Source organism: Fringilla coelebs, assembly GCF_963513975.1.
Source record: "Fringilla coelebs genome assembly, chromosome: 22".
NCBI lineage: Eukaryota > Metazoa > Chordata > Aves > Passeriformes > Fringillidae > Fringilla > Fringilla coelebs.
In genome coordinates this window covers 4,543,271-4,560,656 of record NC_140048.1, presented here as the reverse complement: position 1 = coordinate 4,560,656, position 17,386 = coordinate 4,543,271, and the positions used below count along the sequence as shown (strand labels likewise).

Below are 17,386 nucleotides of genomic sequence, written 5' to 3'. Positions count from 1 at the left end.
TCCTGCTTTTCCCTCCTGCCAGCCTGGGCTGATCTATTAGTGGGAAAATGGGGACACTTAGGGTGATGTTCCCAGTGAACAGAACCTTTACGGTGAGGACAGCACTCAGCTCCTTCCCTGGGAAACATCTGGAAACTGCTGCAGTGAGGGAAGCACCTCAACTGCCACAGGACAGCACAGGCTTATCCTGAAGCTTCAGGATGTTGTAGACAGTCCATGGGGACCAGGGTTTTGGGATGTGTTTGGGAGATTGCCCTGGGCTGCTGCCCATCGTAGTCAGCGTATTTTAACTGTGCTGCAGCAGCTCCCATTTAATTATTTAATGTTCGTGCAGAGCTTTGAAGGTGTTTGACCTGTGCCACTGCCAGCTGTGATCCTGCAAGGTCAAGTTACAGAAATACTGGGAGTTCATATGGGGGAAAAGTAGCCAGGAAAGAATCCCAGAATCCCAGAATTGTTTGAGTTGGAAGGAGCCTTAAAGCTCATCCAGTTCCACCCCCCCTGCTGTGGGCAGGGACACCTTCCTCCTATCCCAGGTTGCTCCAAGCCCCATCAAAGAACTACCCTGAGCCTGAGGATAGGACAGGGGGCACACCTGCCCTAGTGACTTCTGTTCTCAGAATGTCATCTCTAAAATGCTGATTTTCCTTTTCCAATCATTTTTTGTTGTTGTATTTCCACCAGCCAAGCCAGAAGTTCCCCCAGCTCCAGTTCAAGAAAAGCCTTCACTATCAGAAGAGGAAATAGAGAGAAAATGCAAATCTATCATTGATGAGTTCTTGCATATTAATGATTTTAAGGTAAGCAAGATGAAAACCTCACTTAACAGACAGCTCTGAGGGGCTGCAGTGATTTCTGTCCAGGGTGTCTCTGTGAGCACCCAGCCCACACAGAGGCAGACAGAACCCAGCAGCAGCTCTAGGGGCACTTTCAGGACAGTTGTCTCCCTAGCTTATTTTCTGCCCTGCTGGTAATAGGAAAAATAGCCCAGCCTGTGTGTTTTAAGTAGCAAGATGGATGTGTATCTGTCATGAATCACTGAGCAGCTCCATAATACCAGCAATTTTGGAAGCAGAAAAGCTAGTGGGAAAATAAACAGAGGTTTTCATTTAGTTATCAAAGCATGTGGTGTTCTGATCTGGAGGCAGATAAAGCAATACTAAATATTGAACAAATCACTCCAGAGGATTTTTAATAAACATTGGAAATTACTGAGCAGCTGTCATCACTTCCTAGTTAAAAGGTTGAAATTTTGTTTCCCTTGTAAACGGGTTTTTCAGCTCGTCCAGGGAGTTTGCAAGAAGTGTTACATTGGCTGCAAGGCTGCTTCATTTGATCTTTCACTGAAATAAATTTTAAAACCTGCCAAGTTTGAAATGGCAGCACTTGGGAGTTGCTGGTTTGGCACCCTAAAAGCAGAGTTGCTGCTTCCATTTCATTGGACTTCCAATTAATAATTGGAAAGAGAAATATTCTCATGATTGATTGTTTAGAGTTCACATCTAGTTAATGGGATAAATTATTAAATACTTGGTTTGGAGAGGAAGAACCTTGCTCTGATTGGCAGTGAGCTGGCCTGGGACCCAGGGGCTGGTGTGCCAAGGAGTCTCTGCTCTTTTTCCTGCTTATGATGGACTCCAAAGGCTCCCCTGGATGCCTGTGATGAAGGGACCTCTTCAGGTCCCTGTTGGCAAATACAGCAATGTATTTCTGTGGCTGGCTGGAAGTGGAGCTGAATTGCATTAGACAGGGCAGGGCTGCTTTAAAGTCCTGGAATCAAGGCAGTTTGTTTGCATCAGGAATTACGTGGTACTGGGGGATTCTTGGTGCTCTTCAGGTGCAGCAAGCTCTGACTGCTTAAACTCTTGTCCTGCAGCCACCCCTGAGTGAGCTCCTGCTGTGTAGAGCAGAGGAGCAGCCCCTTGCAGGACTTTGGTCCTCAGAGTCTGGTCTGACCATGAGCTCAAACTGCTGAGCTGTGACCCTGGTGACAGTAGCGTTCCCTGTGTGTCCCAGGACAGCAGGATCCTCTGATGAGCTCCAACAGGCTGGGACCACCAGGCTCCTGACCTGCAGGAAAAAGCCCTACAGGGCCTGAGGAAACTCATCTGGGGCTGCCAGATCTTGGTAGCTCAAGGCATATCTAGTCACAGAGCAGGTGCCTGTGGTCAGGAAGGCCACTGAGATCTGTGGGCTGGACCCAGAAGGTCACTGGAAGGTCCTTGTGATGGTCATGGAGATTTTTGATGTGGGACTTCGAAAGCTGCTCTCAAAGTCTCTGAGTGTTTCTTTGTTTAGGTTGCAAAATGCACAAGTCAGAAAGCGGGAGCTTTAGAAAGAGGAAATCTTCTCCAAGTGCTCCCCAGCTATTTTCTGCTTCTTGATGGGCTGTGGGTTTGTAACACAGGCATTTGTGCCAGGTCAGATCAGTGACAAATCTGATCTGATACCCTTTTTTTGACTTGATGTTCGATGTAGTAATCAGTATTTTGGTGGTATCCAGAAGATAACTCCTACCATTTCACCAAGCAGCCCTGAAATGTAATTGTGTATTTTAAAAATTGTTACCTGAGAGGGGTAATTCCAATATTGCTATTACTGTTGTTTTTGTTATTATTATGTGATGAGGTTCCACAGCCTTTGCTGCTTTTCAGTGGAGGGTGACTGCTGTGTGTTGTTCCACAGGAGGCCATGCAGTGCGTGGAGGAGCTGAGTGCCCAGAGCCTGCTGCCCGTGTTCGTGCGCGTGGGCGTGGAGTCCACGCTGGAGCGCAGTCAGATCACCAGGGATCACATGGGCCAGCTGCTGCATCAGCTGGTGCACTCGGGAAAGCTGAGCAAGCAGGAGTTCTTCAAGGGGTTGGTATCCTGCATGGACAATCCAGATTCTTTTCTGCAGTGTTTCTTGCAAATGGATGCTGTGCCGCAGAGAAATGATCTCCCACCTTGTTTTGGTATCCTGCCCTCTCCACACAATCTTTTGGAAGGGCTGTATCATTTGGGTGTATTTTTAAGGAATATTATTATTGCAATATATTTTAAAGTGTTTCAGATGCCTTAGTGAACATAAATATGTTCGTATTTATATCAGCTTTTATTTTGAAGCAGATCTGTAGGTGTCTGTTTAAACATGTGTGCTCAGATCTCTGTTTGTGCTGCATTTCTCCCTGTTTGACTTTTGCAAATCCCTGAATGTAACTGGAAGAGGAGGCAGTCAGAATCCTTCACACAACATCAGCACCTGGGAGCTCTGAGCTCCTGTGCACCCAGAGCCTCAGTCACTGTCCCCCTGGGAAGAAGGCTTCACCCACACCATGCCATTTCCCAGGACACCTCAGCTGGAGGGCCGAGCCCTCAGGGGGCTGAGGAGGAAGAACACACAGCAGAGGGGTTGGACCTGCCAAGACACACCCGAGTTTCAGCTGCTGGCTCATTTCAGCTCCCTGAGATTTGTGTTCCCAGTCTGCTGTCCAGTCCTAAAACAATCCCTGTTCCCATGGAGGTCCCTGGTGGCACTCAGTCCTCACTGGGGTGCAGAGCAGGAGGGATAAAACAGGGACAGGCACAAATGCAGCAGTGAAGGAGCAGATGAAGTACACTGAGTTGCTGAGGAGTTGGCTCTGTCTGGCTTGAATCTGAGTCCCTGTCATTGTGGTACCACCAACCACTCCAACAGGAAAACTCCCTGCCCCTGTGTCTGTCCCTGAACTTCATCCAGCTCAGAGGAAAGGTTTAGGCAGCCTGAGCTCAAAACCATATGGAACTGCTGAAAAAATCTAAATCCACAGGGAATGCTCCTGTGCCCACACAGCACTGATGGTCAGAGGGACTCGTTTGAGGTGATACACATCCAAAATTTATTCTGATTAAAGCTGTTCTCGAGCTTCCTGGAGTTAGGATAGGTGGATCTTGATGAAATCTTGGGATCTGTGCTCTGCATGTAACATAAACAATGTGAAACAACTCCTGAAGGTGATGGAAAGGGCAGGTGGTGTTCAGTGGGTGCTGAGGAGAGCACCAGAAACCACCTCACCTACTGACACAGGAGAAGTGACCATGTAATGAGGGATCACAGGATGAGCACTGGTCCCAACCTATGGCTGGGGAGATGCACAACAGGAAAATAATTTCTGGCAGAAAGGCTGGAGGAGCAGCAGAGGTTGCAAACAATAAAGCAAAGGAAATGGTTCCTGGCTTGAAACATAAGAAAAAATGTGGATTTGAAGTCACTAAACAGGACACTGGGCTTTTCAAGGTTTCCAGGGAGAAACAAACCATGATAGAAACTGGCAGGAGAGCAGAAAAATTGACATCTCCCAGGCATGGGAAGTGAAGCCACCTGCAAGGGTTTCATGGGAAAGAAGAGTTTTGAGCCATTCTGGAAAGTATCACTGGGGAGCAGTCCTATAATTGCTGCTGCAGATAGAAACTCTGCTGAGCTGAGCTCCTACTGACATTTCACTGCTTCCCTTACACTTGGAATTCTGTTAGGATTAACCCCCTTCTCTAAATGTTTGGATATTTTTAAGAAGGTTTCATTTACTTGATGGTTTATATATACAAACAAGAAAGCTTTTTAGTTTTATAGATGTTACTGTTTAGCAAGTGATTTGGTACTGGGATATAAGAATTATTATAACTGCTGATTTCCTGGATGTATCTGTTGGATCTACAAAAGGTGGTGTCTTTTCCACATATTCTCCTTGTTCCTGCATGGAGGAATTCAGTCTTGGCAGTTTGGAAGTACCAAAGGCATAAAATGGCAATAGGTTTTTTGTTACCTTTGTGATTTCTCCTCTCTCTTCTCTCCTCTTTTATGTTACAAAATATTTTTAAAGCACAGATTTCTTTGAAGGAAATGTCTCCAATTATTTTTTTTTTAACACTTGATGTTTTTTCCTCCTTCTGAAGTTTTTCTGAGACCCTGGAGATGGCAGATGACATGGCCATAGATATACCCCATATCTGGCTGTACCTGGCTGAGTTGGTGACCCCCATGTTAAAAGAAGGAGGAATCTCTATGAGAGAACTTATACAGTAAGTGGTGCTTTCCCAGCTGTGCCTGTAGTGTTTTCTCTGCGTGGTTCCCATCAGTAGGTGGAGGATGAGCAGTGCTGGAGGCTCAGCTCCCCACAGGAGAGCTGTTGCACATCCTTGGGGGGCCACACCAGCCTGAGAGCTTTCCTGGGAAGGGAGCTTGGTGCTTTCACCCTTGGGGAAGGGTTTTATCCATAAGTCTGCTGTTGGTTCCAGCTGAGCTTAAAAATACCCCAGTGCTGTAGAGTGGAGTGGTTTGGGAGCACAGAGGCTCTGGGAATTAGACTTGCAGAGAGGGAGGCATTGCAGAGGGGCTGTGTGGCTCAGAGGGTGACTGAAGGAGGGCTGGGCTGGGTGGGATGTTTGGAATAAATTCCCCTCTGTGAGGGTGAGAGGCCCTGGCATAGTTTCCCCAGAGCAGCTGTGGCTGCCTCATCCCTGGAGGTGTCCAAGGCCAGGCTGGATGGGGCTTGGAGCAACCTGGGACAGTGGAAGGTGTCCCTGCCCAAACTATGGGATTCCATGTCTCTACCACCTGGGCACTGCCTTAAACGGGCACAAAACCTTGTCTGCAAGACCAGAAACCATTTCCTGGACCAGAACTCCTGTATTTTCTGTTTGTCCTTGCATATTTGGGGATTGACTGTGACCCAGTTGAATGGTTCCTATTTCTATTACCAGTATATTAAGAAAATAACTGTCTTTTCCCTCTACCCAAGTGCAGCATCCCACAAAAATGAGTGGATTTGACATAAATATATTTTTTGATGTAAAATTCAAGTCTTTTTAATTAGCCCTGTTGTGACAAGGTCGCTGCATCACTAAATGTTTTATCAGCAGTGCTGCATTAATCAAATCCTTCCTCCCTGGCAGAAGTTAAAGGTGATTTCCTGCCTCAGTTTAATCACTACCGCTGGATTTGCATCCCAAATACAAATTATAACAGAAAAACACCTGTTTTTCTTTCATTCTAGAGAATTTAGCAAACCCTTGCTTCCTGTGGGAAGAGCTGGCGTCTTGCTTGCTGAAATCTTGCACCTTCTATGCAAACAAATGGTGAGTGCCCCGTGCTGCTGTCCTCCAGAGGGAGGAGTGGATGCAGCGCTCGTGTTCATGCATGAAACCTTCACCATTCCCACGAGAGGACATTTAGGGATGGGCCAGCCAGTCCAGCTAACTTAGGAAACCTGCCTCGCACCCCCAGTTTCCAACCAAGCCTTACAAGGTTCCAAAAAGTTGAGTTAACTTTTTGTTTTCTCATCACTTTTCCCTTTTGCAGGTACCTTTGCACCTGGCTTCTCCCAGAAGCTTAGAGTGCTGAAATACTGCAAGAGGGACATGCTCAAGGGATTTCTGGGCTGACCAGAAGCAGCAAGTGTCGGGAATCTTGCGAGAGAACTGTTCTTGCAGACCGGAGAGGTTCTCAGGGTTCGGATAAGCTGCCGATGGCCTCAGACTGCTGTGTGCTTATCCAAACTAAAGCTGCCGACTCTTGAGGTTCACCCAGCACTGGGGTAGTGACACCTCCTCACCCCGTGACTCCGAGAGCTCTCTTTCACACCTCACAGCTGCGTGTCCAACCAGTTTGGTGGTTTCCCTATAACTCATCTCCATTTTTGTCTTCTTTTTTTTTTTTTTTTTTTTTTTTGATTCAGCTGAATCCTGCACTTTGGATAGTGTCTATTTCCAACCCTGTAAAATCCCTCACTTGCCTTTTTTTTTTTTATTTTTTTCAAGCATGCATTCAAGTAAGGTTGAATGTTCCAGGAGCATTTCAGTCCAACAGTGCAAAGAGTGACTTTTTATTTATTTATTTTAGTCTTGTGCTTGTTTGGACAGTCAACTTTTTTTTTTTTTTTTTTTTTTAACCTATGAAAGAAAAGCTGCTGTGCTCTGGGTGTGGAAGCACAGCCTTGGGTCTCTGTTTCTGCCACAGCTTTCTGATCAGATCTTGTCCAGGCCAAGACTTGGACTCAGGTATTTCAGTGTAACATCAGCCATCTAACCCAGATCTTGGTGGATCAGAGCAGGAACTATGCACAGTTGGCTCTTAACAACCTGTGTTGTAAACTGAAAGTTGTAATCTGCTTTGTAAACTTAAAATCAGGCAGCATTTCTTAGCTTGACTTAGGCTACTCAGTGATCTCCTGTAAGCAGGTGCTGTAAGGTGAAACTTTGGCAAAGCATTTGGGTGAAAAGAGCTGGTTGTGCTCAGCATTTTTATTCTTGTCAGAACTGTGTGTGTCAGAACTGTGCTCTCTGAGGCAGGAGGCTCAAAGGTCAGTGTGACATTAGAGGCTGCAAAAGGCTGAACTGTCTATGCTCAAGGGCACTGCTCTCAAGGTTTGCGTAAACTCTAGGAACTGAAGAGTGGATTTGGGATTACGTGCCTGAATTTGAGGCTTGGTCTCTGTACAGAAAACAGCCATGTAAATGAGGAGTTTTCTCAAAGGAGCAGTTTGCCAGAGCATTACTGTCAAGGCAAAGGACTGTGAGTGATGGAGCAAGTCAGGGAAGGGTCTGTCAGGCGTGGAAGGTGCCCTGTTCCACGTGTCACTGCTCCCGGGTGGCCTCGGAGCTCGCTGCGAACCCCCCGTGTCACTCCTGCCTTGCCCATTGCCCATCACAGGCGCTGCCCACCTGCCCAGATGTGCATTCCCAGGGGGCTGCACATGTGGTTTCTCTTGCACGGGGTCTCCAGATGTTCTCACTCTTTGCCGGGCGTTTGTTGGGTGGTTGAACCGTTCTTTATTCCTCCTGACACAGCTGCACCATTCCGGCCCCTGTGAGTTCCCAGGGTGTCCCTCAGCTCTTTAAAGGGACAAACTGCTTGTGTTTCAGAGCCATAAGAAAGTGGGAGCCTTATGGAGAGAGTCTGGCCTCAGTTGGAAGGACTACTTGCCCGAAGGGGAGGATGTACATACCTTTCTCATGGAACAGGTGAGTTCAGCTCATTTGTTTGATCATCCTGTTCATCCTTTTCCATCCTGTTCTTATGTGCAGTTGGAATATGGGGTGAAGTGTCTCCAAGCTGGGGTAGATGATTTTAGCACCACCTTGTGAAGCCTGTCCCTGCTGCTCCCAGACGCACATCTTCAGTCATCTGGCTTCCTCTGTTTCTCCAGCTGGGAAAAAAAATTGAATAATGAGTTTTAGAGCAAGGACAGACAATCTGCAGAAGGGCCACAATTCATGGTAGCAGTTATTCACTCATGCCACCTTGGATTATGATCCTGGAGGGAGCCAGGACTGATGGAGGCACCTCAGCTCTTGCTGGTGCTGCTCCTCAGGAAGTCACTGTCTCCCTTTGGAGCTTCAAGTGATCCACTGCCCTGTTCTGGCACTTTGGAAGTGCTGCAGGAAATGAAATTATTACCATGGACTGGGCCTTGCTGAGGGGACTGCAGCTCTTCTGTCACAGTTTTCAAGGAACTGGGACATTGGCTGCAATTCCTTTGAGCCAGTGCCAGCTCTGGTTGTTGCATTCCAGCCCCTATAGCTCCAGCCAGGCAACATACACTTGATTTTGTGCTCTGCTGTGCAGGGCTGGAGCTGCCTGAGGTGCCTCCTTGTCTTTGCTGGATAATGGAGTTCCCATGTGTAAAATGCTTCCTAACCTTTGGAACAGGGAAAGTTGATATTGTAACAATAACTGAGCAGCTGAGAGATGCCAGGAAGCAGAATTAAATGTAGTTTCCTGCTTCAATTTGGTGTAATTCAGCCCAGGAAAGTACATTTCACTAATTCTCATCATCCCATGTGGTGTTGCAGAAGTTGGAGTTCACGGAGTCTGACTGTTCCAGTTCCTCAGAAGCACTTTCAGAGAAAGAACTGTCTGCAGAAGAGCTGAACAAGCAGCTGGAAAAACTCATTGTTGAGGACAAGGCGAATGATGAACAAATCTTTGATTGGGTAGAGGTACAAAGAGATTTTCACCCTCCCTGCAGACTGTTTAACTGCTTTTGTAAATATGTTCTGATCTGAACATCTCGGGGTATGGGACACTACAAGAATTTGCTCTGTGCAATCAACACTTCTAAAGAATTAAAATCTAAAATAGAATCAGTATTTAAGAGTCAGTTTCAGGAAGGAAGGCTTTTAGCCCTATTAACTGTGTAACCTTTAAAATACTGTAGACTTTCTGACACTCAGTATCTTGCTTCTGCCACTTAGTATATTTTAGATGTACACTGCTACATCGTTTCTTCATAAAATATGGAAGAGAAGCTTCTCACTATATTTTCCCAACATGACCTCTCCAAATTTCCCACTGTAAAAACATCCTGGGCAGTCACTGAGAGCACCTTTTCCCCGTGCACTGGGCCGGGCACTGAAAGAGAAAATAAAAATAAAGAAGGGGAAAAAAAAAAAAGATGAAAAGGCCTATCAACCCACTGGTCTTTGCTCTCAGTCTCTGGCTGCCTTCTTTAACTCAGATGTGTAGTGTCTGAAATTATACCCAACCTGTGCATTTACATCTGTGCTTGTACTAAATCTTGGTCAGCTTCAGTTCAGGTATTTCTATGGCAGAGCAATGTGTCAAAAATGTCATTTTTCCACTGCTGTTAGAGGAGCTGAGATTGGAATGAAAGCAGCACTGAAAATCTGGGATCACCCACAGGCTCTTTGGAGCCTTGGACAGTTTCCACAGCCATTCCCTGAATTTCTTTTACAAAGCAAACAATCTCCACCCAAGGAGCACGCTGTAAAGTTTGTTGGAAAAGCCCAAAACTCTCTGAGGCTGTGCAAGGGCGTCGCAGGAGCCCAGCATGGTTGGTTTGGTTCTGCAGACAAACAGCTCCTTGTGGGAGGTGCTCAGTGGCACAGGATCCCACGGGAGCTGGTGTTGCCTGCTGATGTCCCTGAGGGAGTTCCAAGGAGTGAGTGGGGAAGCCGCGTGTTGCAGGGGTGAGCTGGGTTTGTGCTGCAGCCACAGCTGAGCTTGGACTTGCTGCCAGGCTCAGCACTGGAGTTTTGCAGTCCTGCAGTGTTTTTAACTGGTCCATTTCCTCTTGATTCCAGGCTAATCTAGATGAAAGCCAGATGAGTTCACCTACATTCCTTAGAGCTTTAATGACAGCAGTTTGTAAAGCAGCTATTATAGGTGAGTAACTTGCAATGTAAACACCACACAAACCAAATCTGCAAAGAATTTTTTTGTATTTTTGAGGTTTATATCACATTTCCCTGGCCAAGGCTGTGTTTTGTCACACACTTAGGCTTTTCCATCATTTGGGATAGTGCCCGAGAGCAGGGTGTCCCTTCCCCGTGTGACAGCCGGGCACTTTGCTGGGTATGGTGTTCCTGAGGTGACCCTGGTGTGTCCCAGTGACCTTGTGTGAGCAGGGGTCTCAGACAGCTCTGGGTAAAGCCAGGTTGTTCGTTGAGTTTCTTAATGAAGGTGGAAATGACTGAGATCACCATTCATGCAATTAACATTTCCACTCCGGTGTCAGCAAAGATGCGTGGGCAGCCAGCGTGGGCAGCAGGAAAAAGCCAGTCTGGGGCTCAGGCTTGGAAGAGAGTTTTATATCCAAAGTTTCAGTTTTGGAAAAATGGTTTCTGTGGATTGCCTGACTGTACAGCTGGAAACACAGGAAAGGAGGGGCTCCCAAGCCAGACATGTGAGCCTCAAGCCCTCGGTGGGGGTTGAGTAAAGCACTGCAGCCAGAAACATCTGCTCAGTTCACTTGGTTTTCTTTAACTTTATACTGTTGGCATCTGGCACAGCAAAAAGTGGTGCTTGTAAAGAGTCTGGTTCTGCTCTGAGCTGTGATTTGGGGGAGAGAACAGAGAACGGGCTGGATTCCACCGTGTGAGGGAGGGGAGGGACAGGCCAGCTCCTTCCTCTCTCTGGGAGCAGAGCCTTGCTCGTGCCACCTAGTGTTAACAGAGACACGACACAGGACTTCATTTCCAACGCTCGAGGGTTCCCTGTTGTGTAAGGAAAATCATCCTCTGGTTTAAATTTTGGGCTTGCCTCTAACAGATTTTTCTTTTGTTTTCAAAATATCATTTAATTGGGTTGCATGATCTGTTAAATAATTCATCTTTGTGGCTGATGGACTTCTAATGCATATTTTTATATATTCACTATTTCCTATATCATGTGCAACTTATGATTCTGTTTCTGCCCTGGTATTTTTAGAAAAAAAAAGAATTTTCTAAAAACCTTTTTAATGCAATTGCCTCTGGAGATACCATTTGCACTGCAAAGTAAGGTTGTGCTGCTTCTGCTTGTGTTAGAGCTGGGGGTCACTGCAGGCAGTGAACATGGGGAACTGTAAGGACCAAGACTTCCAGAAATAGCCATTAACCAAGAATACTTCCTGTTGTTTCTCATCCTCCTTTTCTCTCTACTCTAAACTGTGTTTGTGATTGCTGTTTGCATTAGTAAAGGCAGTCAAAGACCTGTCCCTGTTGCCATGTGCCAAGCTGACCCTGCTTTCTCCTCTTGCCCTCAGCGGACTCTTCCAGCTTCCGAGTGGACACTGCTGTTATCAAACAGAGAGTGCCCATCTTACTCAAGTACCTGGACTCAGACACAGAGAAGGAACTACAAGCACTTTATGCACTACAAGCATCAATAGTAAAACTTGATCAACCTCCTAGTAAGTGTTGCCTCTGTGCTGGGGATTTGAGCCTGCATAAGGGCAGGGGGGTTCTGTTGGAGACAGGAAGAGGATGTCCTTTTCCTTACCTTTGTAGGTAGCAGATGAGAGAAGCTGGTGTGGGTGGGTTCAGCTTGTCCAGATCCCAGATTTTTAGAGCAGCTCAAGTTCCCAAGTAGTTGGCCAGAAGCCAGCTCTTCTTTTGGTTGCTCTTGTGAGCAGTCACACAGAAGGAAGGACAAACCTCTGTTGATAAAAAGAGAGCAAAAAAAGAGCAGTAAAAAATAATCTGTTGACTTTGCAGTACCTGGGCATGTGAGAGCAGGGGTGTTGTTATTGCATTGCTACTCCACAGATGTCTGTGGGCTTGGAGGGAATAAAATGAGTTGGTCAGCGGATGAGTTTTGTCCCAGAGATGCTGCAGAAAACCCTTGCAGGAGAAGAGGCAAGGGAGTAGCCAAAGAAGCAGGGATTCCCAGTGAATCTGCAGCACAAAATCCAGGAGTGCCTCAAAACATCCAACATGATCATCCTTAGTGCCCTTTATGACATTAGTTGGGCGTTATCTCTCCTGATGAGCCACAAAAATCCAGGGTTGGAGGGAATCCAGACATGTGGTGCAGAGGAGATGGGCTGCTGGGGTCCTGCTTGCCAGCCAGTCTCTAGATAACATAATCCCACAGCTGCTTTCCCAGCTTTCCCTCTCCTCTGACAGTGTCAGAGGGGTCGGTTTTCCCCCTCACCTGAGTGTGAGCAGCCAGAATCAATAACTGAGAAAGAGCCCTGTGTTTTCCTTGTCTCTCCATCTCCCGTGCCAAGAGGTCGCGTTAATCCCCTTATCTGCAGCCAGGGCTGACAGATGTTCCTGCCTTTATTCCATTACTGCAGATTTGTTGCGGATGTTTTTTGATTGCCTGTATGACGAGGAGGTCATTTCGGAGGATGCCTTCTACAAGTGGGAAAGCAGCAAGGACCCAGCGGAGCAGAACGGGAAAGGAGTAGCGCTAAAATCCGTCACGGCGTTCTTCACGTGGCTACGGGAGGCCGAAGAGGAGTCAGAGGATAATTAAAACTTAAAATACAGATTTAAAACAAACAAACAAAAAAGAAACAATTTAAGTATTTTTTTAAAAAGTTTCACGTCTTCGCCAATCACAGTGCAGCAAGGCCAATTCTCTCTCGCAGACCCCCCTTGCCCCACACACGCACGAGTGGGAGAGGTAAAACCCGATAAACACCGAGGTGATCATGGAGGCAAAAAGGTACTTGAAAACAAACCCACAGAAGTAAACTTCAAACCTGAGGGCGGGAGCACTAAACCAAAATACATGTATTATTTATAGAAAATATTTTCTGTTTTAATCTTTTTCTTTTCTTTTTAAAACAAGGACTCATACTTAGGAAAACACACAGCAAAACAAATCTGTTTAGCAAAAACAAGTTGAAAACTTTTAATTTATTATTTTAAGGACTGCAAATGCCAGTGTAATTTTTAAATTTGCAGTTTCTGTAAACAAATTGTATAATAGAACAAAAGCAAAGAAATAAATTTCCCTCCCCTTCATACGCACCTCAGTTTTGTTTCAAAGCATGATAAATCAACAAAACTTTGAAGGGGGTTGGGGTGAGCTAGATGAGGACAAGATCAATTTTTTTTTATTGTCATCAGATTTTTCTGCCTGCCTCTCAGCTTGCTTCAGAAATTTAAAAAGAAAATAGTAATCAAACCATACATAACCTTGGATCGGAAGAAAAATGCATTTGAGAAAACCACTGCGGACCAGAGTGCTCCGAAAATAACTCATTGAAAACCGTGCTACCCCGGGGAAAAAAGTACTAGTGATACTTTGAGAACCTTTAGAGCAACTTTAAGGCTTGTAAATACATAGAACAAATATTTAAAAAAAAAAAAAAAAAAAAAAAAAAAGAAAGAAATTGACTCTATACTATTTCTTTTCACTTTCAAAATATAAAGAACAAAATAAAGACAAACATTGCAAGTTTAAAAGAAAGTAAAACGACTTCTCCTTTGACAGCTGCTGAATGTGTGCACCATCCTGAGCGGTGCTGGCTTCCTTGGCATGCCGTAGGTCCTCGGGCCCAAATTGTGTACATATAGTGTGTGTCTGTATGTGTGACTACCAAAAATGAAGGGTGAGAGCAATTGTTGTTTAAAAAAGGAAAAAAAATCGAAAAAAGGGGATGCTGTTGTGCCGAGAAGCCCCCTGGCCAAGGAGCAGCCAGTGGCTGCGGGGCCAAGCGGGAGCAGTTGGTTCCCGAGGCTGGGACGTGACCTCAGGGCGGACGGTGCCTGACCCCAGCTGGGTCTCTCCAGCCGTGTCTCTGTGACTTGGATCCGTGGGGACTTGTGACCCTGGCAGCTCCGGAGGCCGCAGCTGGGAGAGCCGAGATCCAACAGCCCACGCCAGGAGGGTGCAGGACTGAGGAGCGGCGCCGCCCGCCCGGTGCCAGCACTGCCCGGTGCCAGCACGGCCTCAGCTGTGGGAGCCCTTCCCGTGCCCAGCGGGACCCGGGCGGCTGCTCCAGACCCAGCTGCTGCTGAGGACGGGAAGGCCCTCGCGTGTCTCTGCAGCCACTCAAGACAACCTGCTGGCTCTCACCGTGAGAAGCACCTGCCATCAAGGACTCTGCAAAGCTGGGGAAGCCCGAAATGTGGTTTGTGAACTGTAGGCCATGGACCGTGAGTAACCTGTGGAGCATTTGCTGGGGGTGTCTGCAGCACTGACTGCTCACATGATGCTGTCTTTTTCTTTCCAGCTGCTAAATCACTTCTTTATAAAAAAAAAAAAAACAACAACAACAAAACCCAACAACAAAAAGAAAAAAAAAGGGAAGAAAGGCTACAAATACATTACTTTCCTAATCTTACATGTAAACAATTGCTGTACTTGCCTGAGGATGTGATTTGATCACCATGGGGAAGGGAGGAGGTGCCTGGTTGTGGCCAGAGGGGAGAGGTCCATGAGACACTTTCCCTGTTAATGTGTTCCACCCCATGAATCTGAGCTAGAGAATCCATGGCCTAAAACACTAGAGCATTGTTTGGTTATTTTTTTTTTTAGTAACAATAAAACACTTTTCTCTGATGTTTTGTTAAAAAAAAAAGAAAAAAAATGAAAAAATATTCTCACCGTTACTGTATGCTCATGTATCTGCATGTACCACATCCAGTGATGCCTCAGCCTCGCTGCTGGGCCCAGAGGTTTAGATGGGCTCTCAAGGTCTCCAAAAGGTCTGTCCCCACAGAACCCCCACCCAGCAGGGCTCCAGGGGTGTCTGCTACACCTCTGCAGAAGGTCATGTGGGTGCTCTTCTTCCAAAAGGCATTTTTTGAGCGGTACATGGTGGTTTGTAGCAGTTAAATAGTTGAATTAAAGGGATGCTAGTTTGTATGTAAATAAGGGTCAATATTGCCAAGCTGGTGTGGGCAAATCATGGAATTCCTCTCAGGATGGGCAGTGTCAGAGCCTGCTGGGAACGTGAGTGTGCAACAGCAGAGCCGTGCAAGGGCTGATTTCTTGGATTGGAAAGGACAGACTTGCTGCAGAGCCTTTGAACAGCCCTGTGAATCCAGTGTGTCAGGGCTGGGAAATCTGTCTGGGGAGCTTGAACCTTGGCTCTAAGAGTTGGAAAAGCACTGGCTGGAGGGGATGGGAATTGCCATCAGGTGGGTACAGGTGAGGTGAGAAAATCTTTCCCCTTTTTGTTAGAGCGTTTAATGACGTTCCAGGGGGTAAGACCTTGCCCTGTTAGTGTCCTGCAAAGGTCAGGAAGGGACTTCTTAGAGATTTTCACGAGGGGTTTTTCAGAATTACCCAAAGCTGGGTTTGCAGCATGGCAGGTTTTCGCTTCTCTGAAGTTAAATCAGTTCAGCTGCATACTGGATGCTGTGAGCAGTTTATGCACAAGGCCTTGAGGTCTCCAGCTGTGGTTGTGTCACCTGAAATTTCAGCTCCCCAACAATGTCACTGCAAGGAGCACAACTCCTGACTCCTTCCTCTGCTCCTCTTGTGTTCTGTGCCATGCATTTACTGCACCCAGTTGCTTTCCAGTTTCCTTCTAGGAAAGGAAAACAGGTGGTTGTGGCTCTTCAGGATATGGCTCATGAAAGATCTTTGGAACCAGTTTCTTGTGAAGGGTGTTAAACTACAAAAAACCTGTAAGGTATATTAAATAGAAAAGGGAAATATTAATTAAAATAGGTTCCCATGGAATGCAATTTGCAGGAGCCTCATTTTGTGTAAGTGAGGAGAGACGTGCTGTGGTCACTGGCCCAACGTTACAGCAAAGCCTCAGCAGGGAGGGCAGCAGGTTTACACCGAGAATACTGTGGGTTATGCTGAGGGGTTTTCTCCTAATCTTGATCTTATTGAAACACATCTTGTGTGCAGGCTCCTGACTGTGGCAGGGGGTTAATGCAGCTCAGTATGGAAGAGTGGCATTAGAACCATTTCTGCTGCTGGGAACCCTTCTGTTCCCAAGGCTGGGGCACTGTCAGAAGCACAGGCAAGGAGCAGATGCATTGCTTACATCCCTCTTTATTACTGAGAATGTCCCCTAACCTGAAGCCACCAAACAGCACATTTTCAGACCAGCCTAAGGCTGGTTTCTTTCTAGGAAAAGGTTTTCAGAACAGGATCAGCCATTTCTGGGAATCAGGTCAGGAAATACACTGATCCTGAATGCTGTGCTCTCTGCTTGTATCAACATGTTCAGCTTTTACCTTATTTTCCAAAAAAGCTGCAGGTCCAGGAGCAGATCTTGGTGTATGGTATGTGTTTTCATAGAATCCTAGAATATGCTGGGTTGGAAGGTACCCATCAGCATCACTGAGTCCAGCTCCTGGGGGTTTTTGCCTGGGATCAGTCCTCCCTGGTGCAGGATGTGATAGGCCACATGGCAGGAGAGGCTCAGGAGGAGGAATTCCTCTGCAGGGGTGGTTTTTAGTCTGCACAAGGCTTTAGCCTTTAGTAACTTAGATCAGTTGTTGCTGTGACCCACAGAGCTTTTCTTCCAACCCTATATATTGTTTTTACTGAGAAAGGAAAAGCAGAGTCTCTCAAAAGTCCCCTTAACTTGCTAAGCATTCTGAAAACATTTAAAGCCAATTGCAGATGTTGGCATCTCATTGCCAGAGGGTGGCTGTGATTGTTCTGCTGCATTTGGTCCCATGATGCGTTGTTGATGGACACCCACAGTTGCTTTGTCAGAAGCGTCCTGAGCGGAGCAGAGAAGCTGCTAGCTAGGCCTGTATGCTTGGTTTCTTTCACAGATTCTAGAGGCTTTCACTTTGGGGGCAGAAAGCTCAAAATGACACCTCCCCAGAATGCTTTTGTGCCCTTAGAGCCAACAGCCCTGGTCCTGAGGCACTGAACCACCTGTAGGAGAGCTGGCTGCTAGCTGCAGGTCATATGTGAGGGTATGATGCTGCATGGTTGGAGTTGGGCCAGGAATGCTGGGCTCTACCTGGGGGTGAGTCCATTGGGAGGTGTTTGGGCTGGCAAGTGCTCCAAGCTCCTGCTTCTCCCAGTCAGGCTGGAAACTGGAACTCGGCCTTTCTCCTCTTTGGAAGGTGTTGGCCTGGAAGCTGCCAGCTGAGCAGTATCTGAAGCCAAGCAGCACCAGCAGGAGCCTGAGCTCTTCACACACCACTGGCTTTTCATGAGGTGCCAGCCCTGAGGTTTGCACAAGGCTCCACACGCTGACAGAAACTCCAGG

The 17,386-nt window shown here is 46.7% G+C and overlaps 1 protein-coding gene across 10 annotated transcripts in view; it reads left to right on the top strand.

Annotated features, from left to right (window-relative positions):
- The window catches only part of EIF4G3 (eukaryotic translation initiation factor 4 gamma 3), a 142,696-nt gene extending 129,114 nt beyond the window's left edge, over nucleotides 1-13,582 (top strand). For all 10 annotated transcript variants that reach the window (XM_084220107.1, XM_084220110.1, XM_084220105.1 and 7 more), the window contains 9 exons: nucleotides 685-800; nucleotides 2,686-2,858; nucleotides 4,911-5,036; nucleotides 6,011-6,092; nucleotides 7,878-7,976; nucleotides 8,808-8,954; nucleotides 10,059-10,140; nucleotides 11,501-11,647; nucleotides 12,536-13,582. In XM_084220107.1, coding sequence (XP_084076233.1) covers nucleotides 685-800; nucleotides 2,686-2,858; nucleotides 4,911-5,036; nucleotides 6,011-6,092; nucleotides 7,878-7,976; nucleotides 8,808-8,954; nucleotides 10,059-10,140; nucleotides 11,501-11,647; nucleotides 12,536-12,717 — 1,154 coding nt within the window. In that variant the 3' untranslated portion in view covers nucleotides 12,718-13,582. The remainder of the gene's footprint in view (nucleotides 1-684; nucleotides 801-2,685; nucleotides 2,859-4,910; nucleotides 5,037-6,010; nucleotides 6,093-7,877; nucleotides 7,977-8,807; nucleotides 8,955-10,058; nucleotides 10,141-11,500; nucleotides 11,648-12,535) is intronic.
- The last annotated feature ends 3,804 nt before the right edge of the window (nucleotides 13,583-17,386 follow it).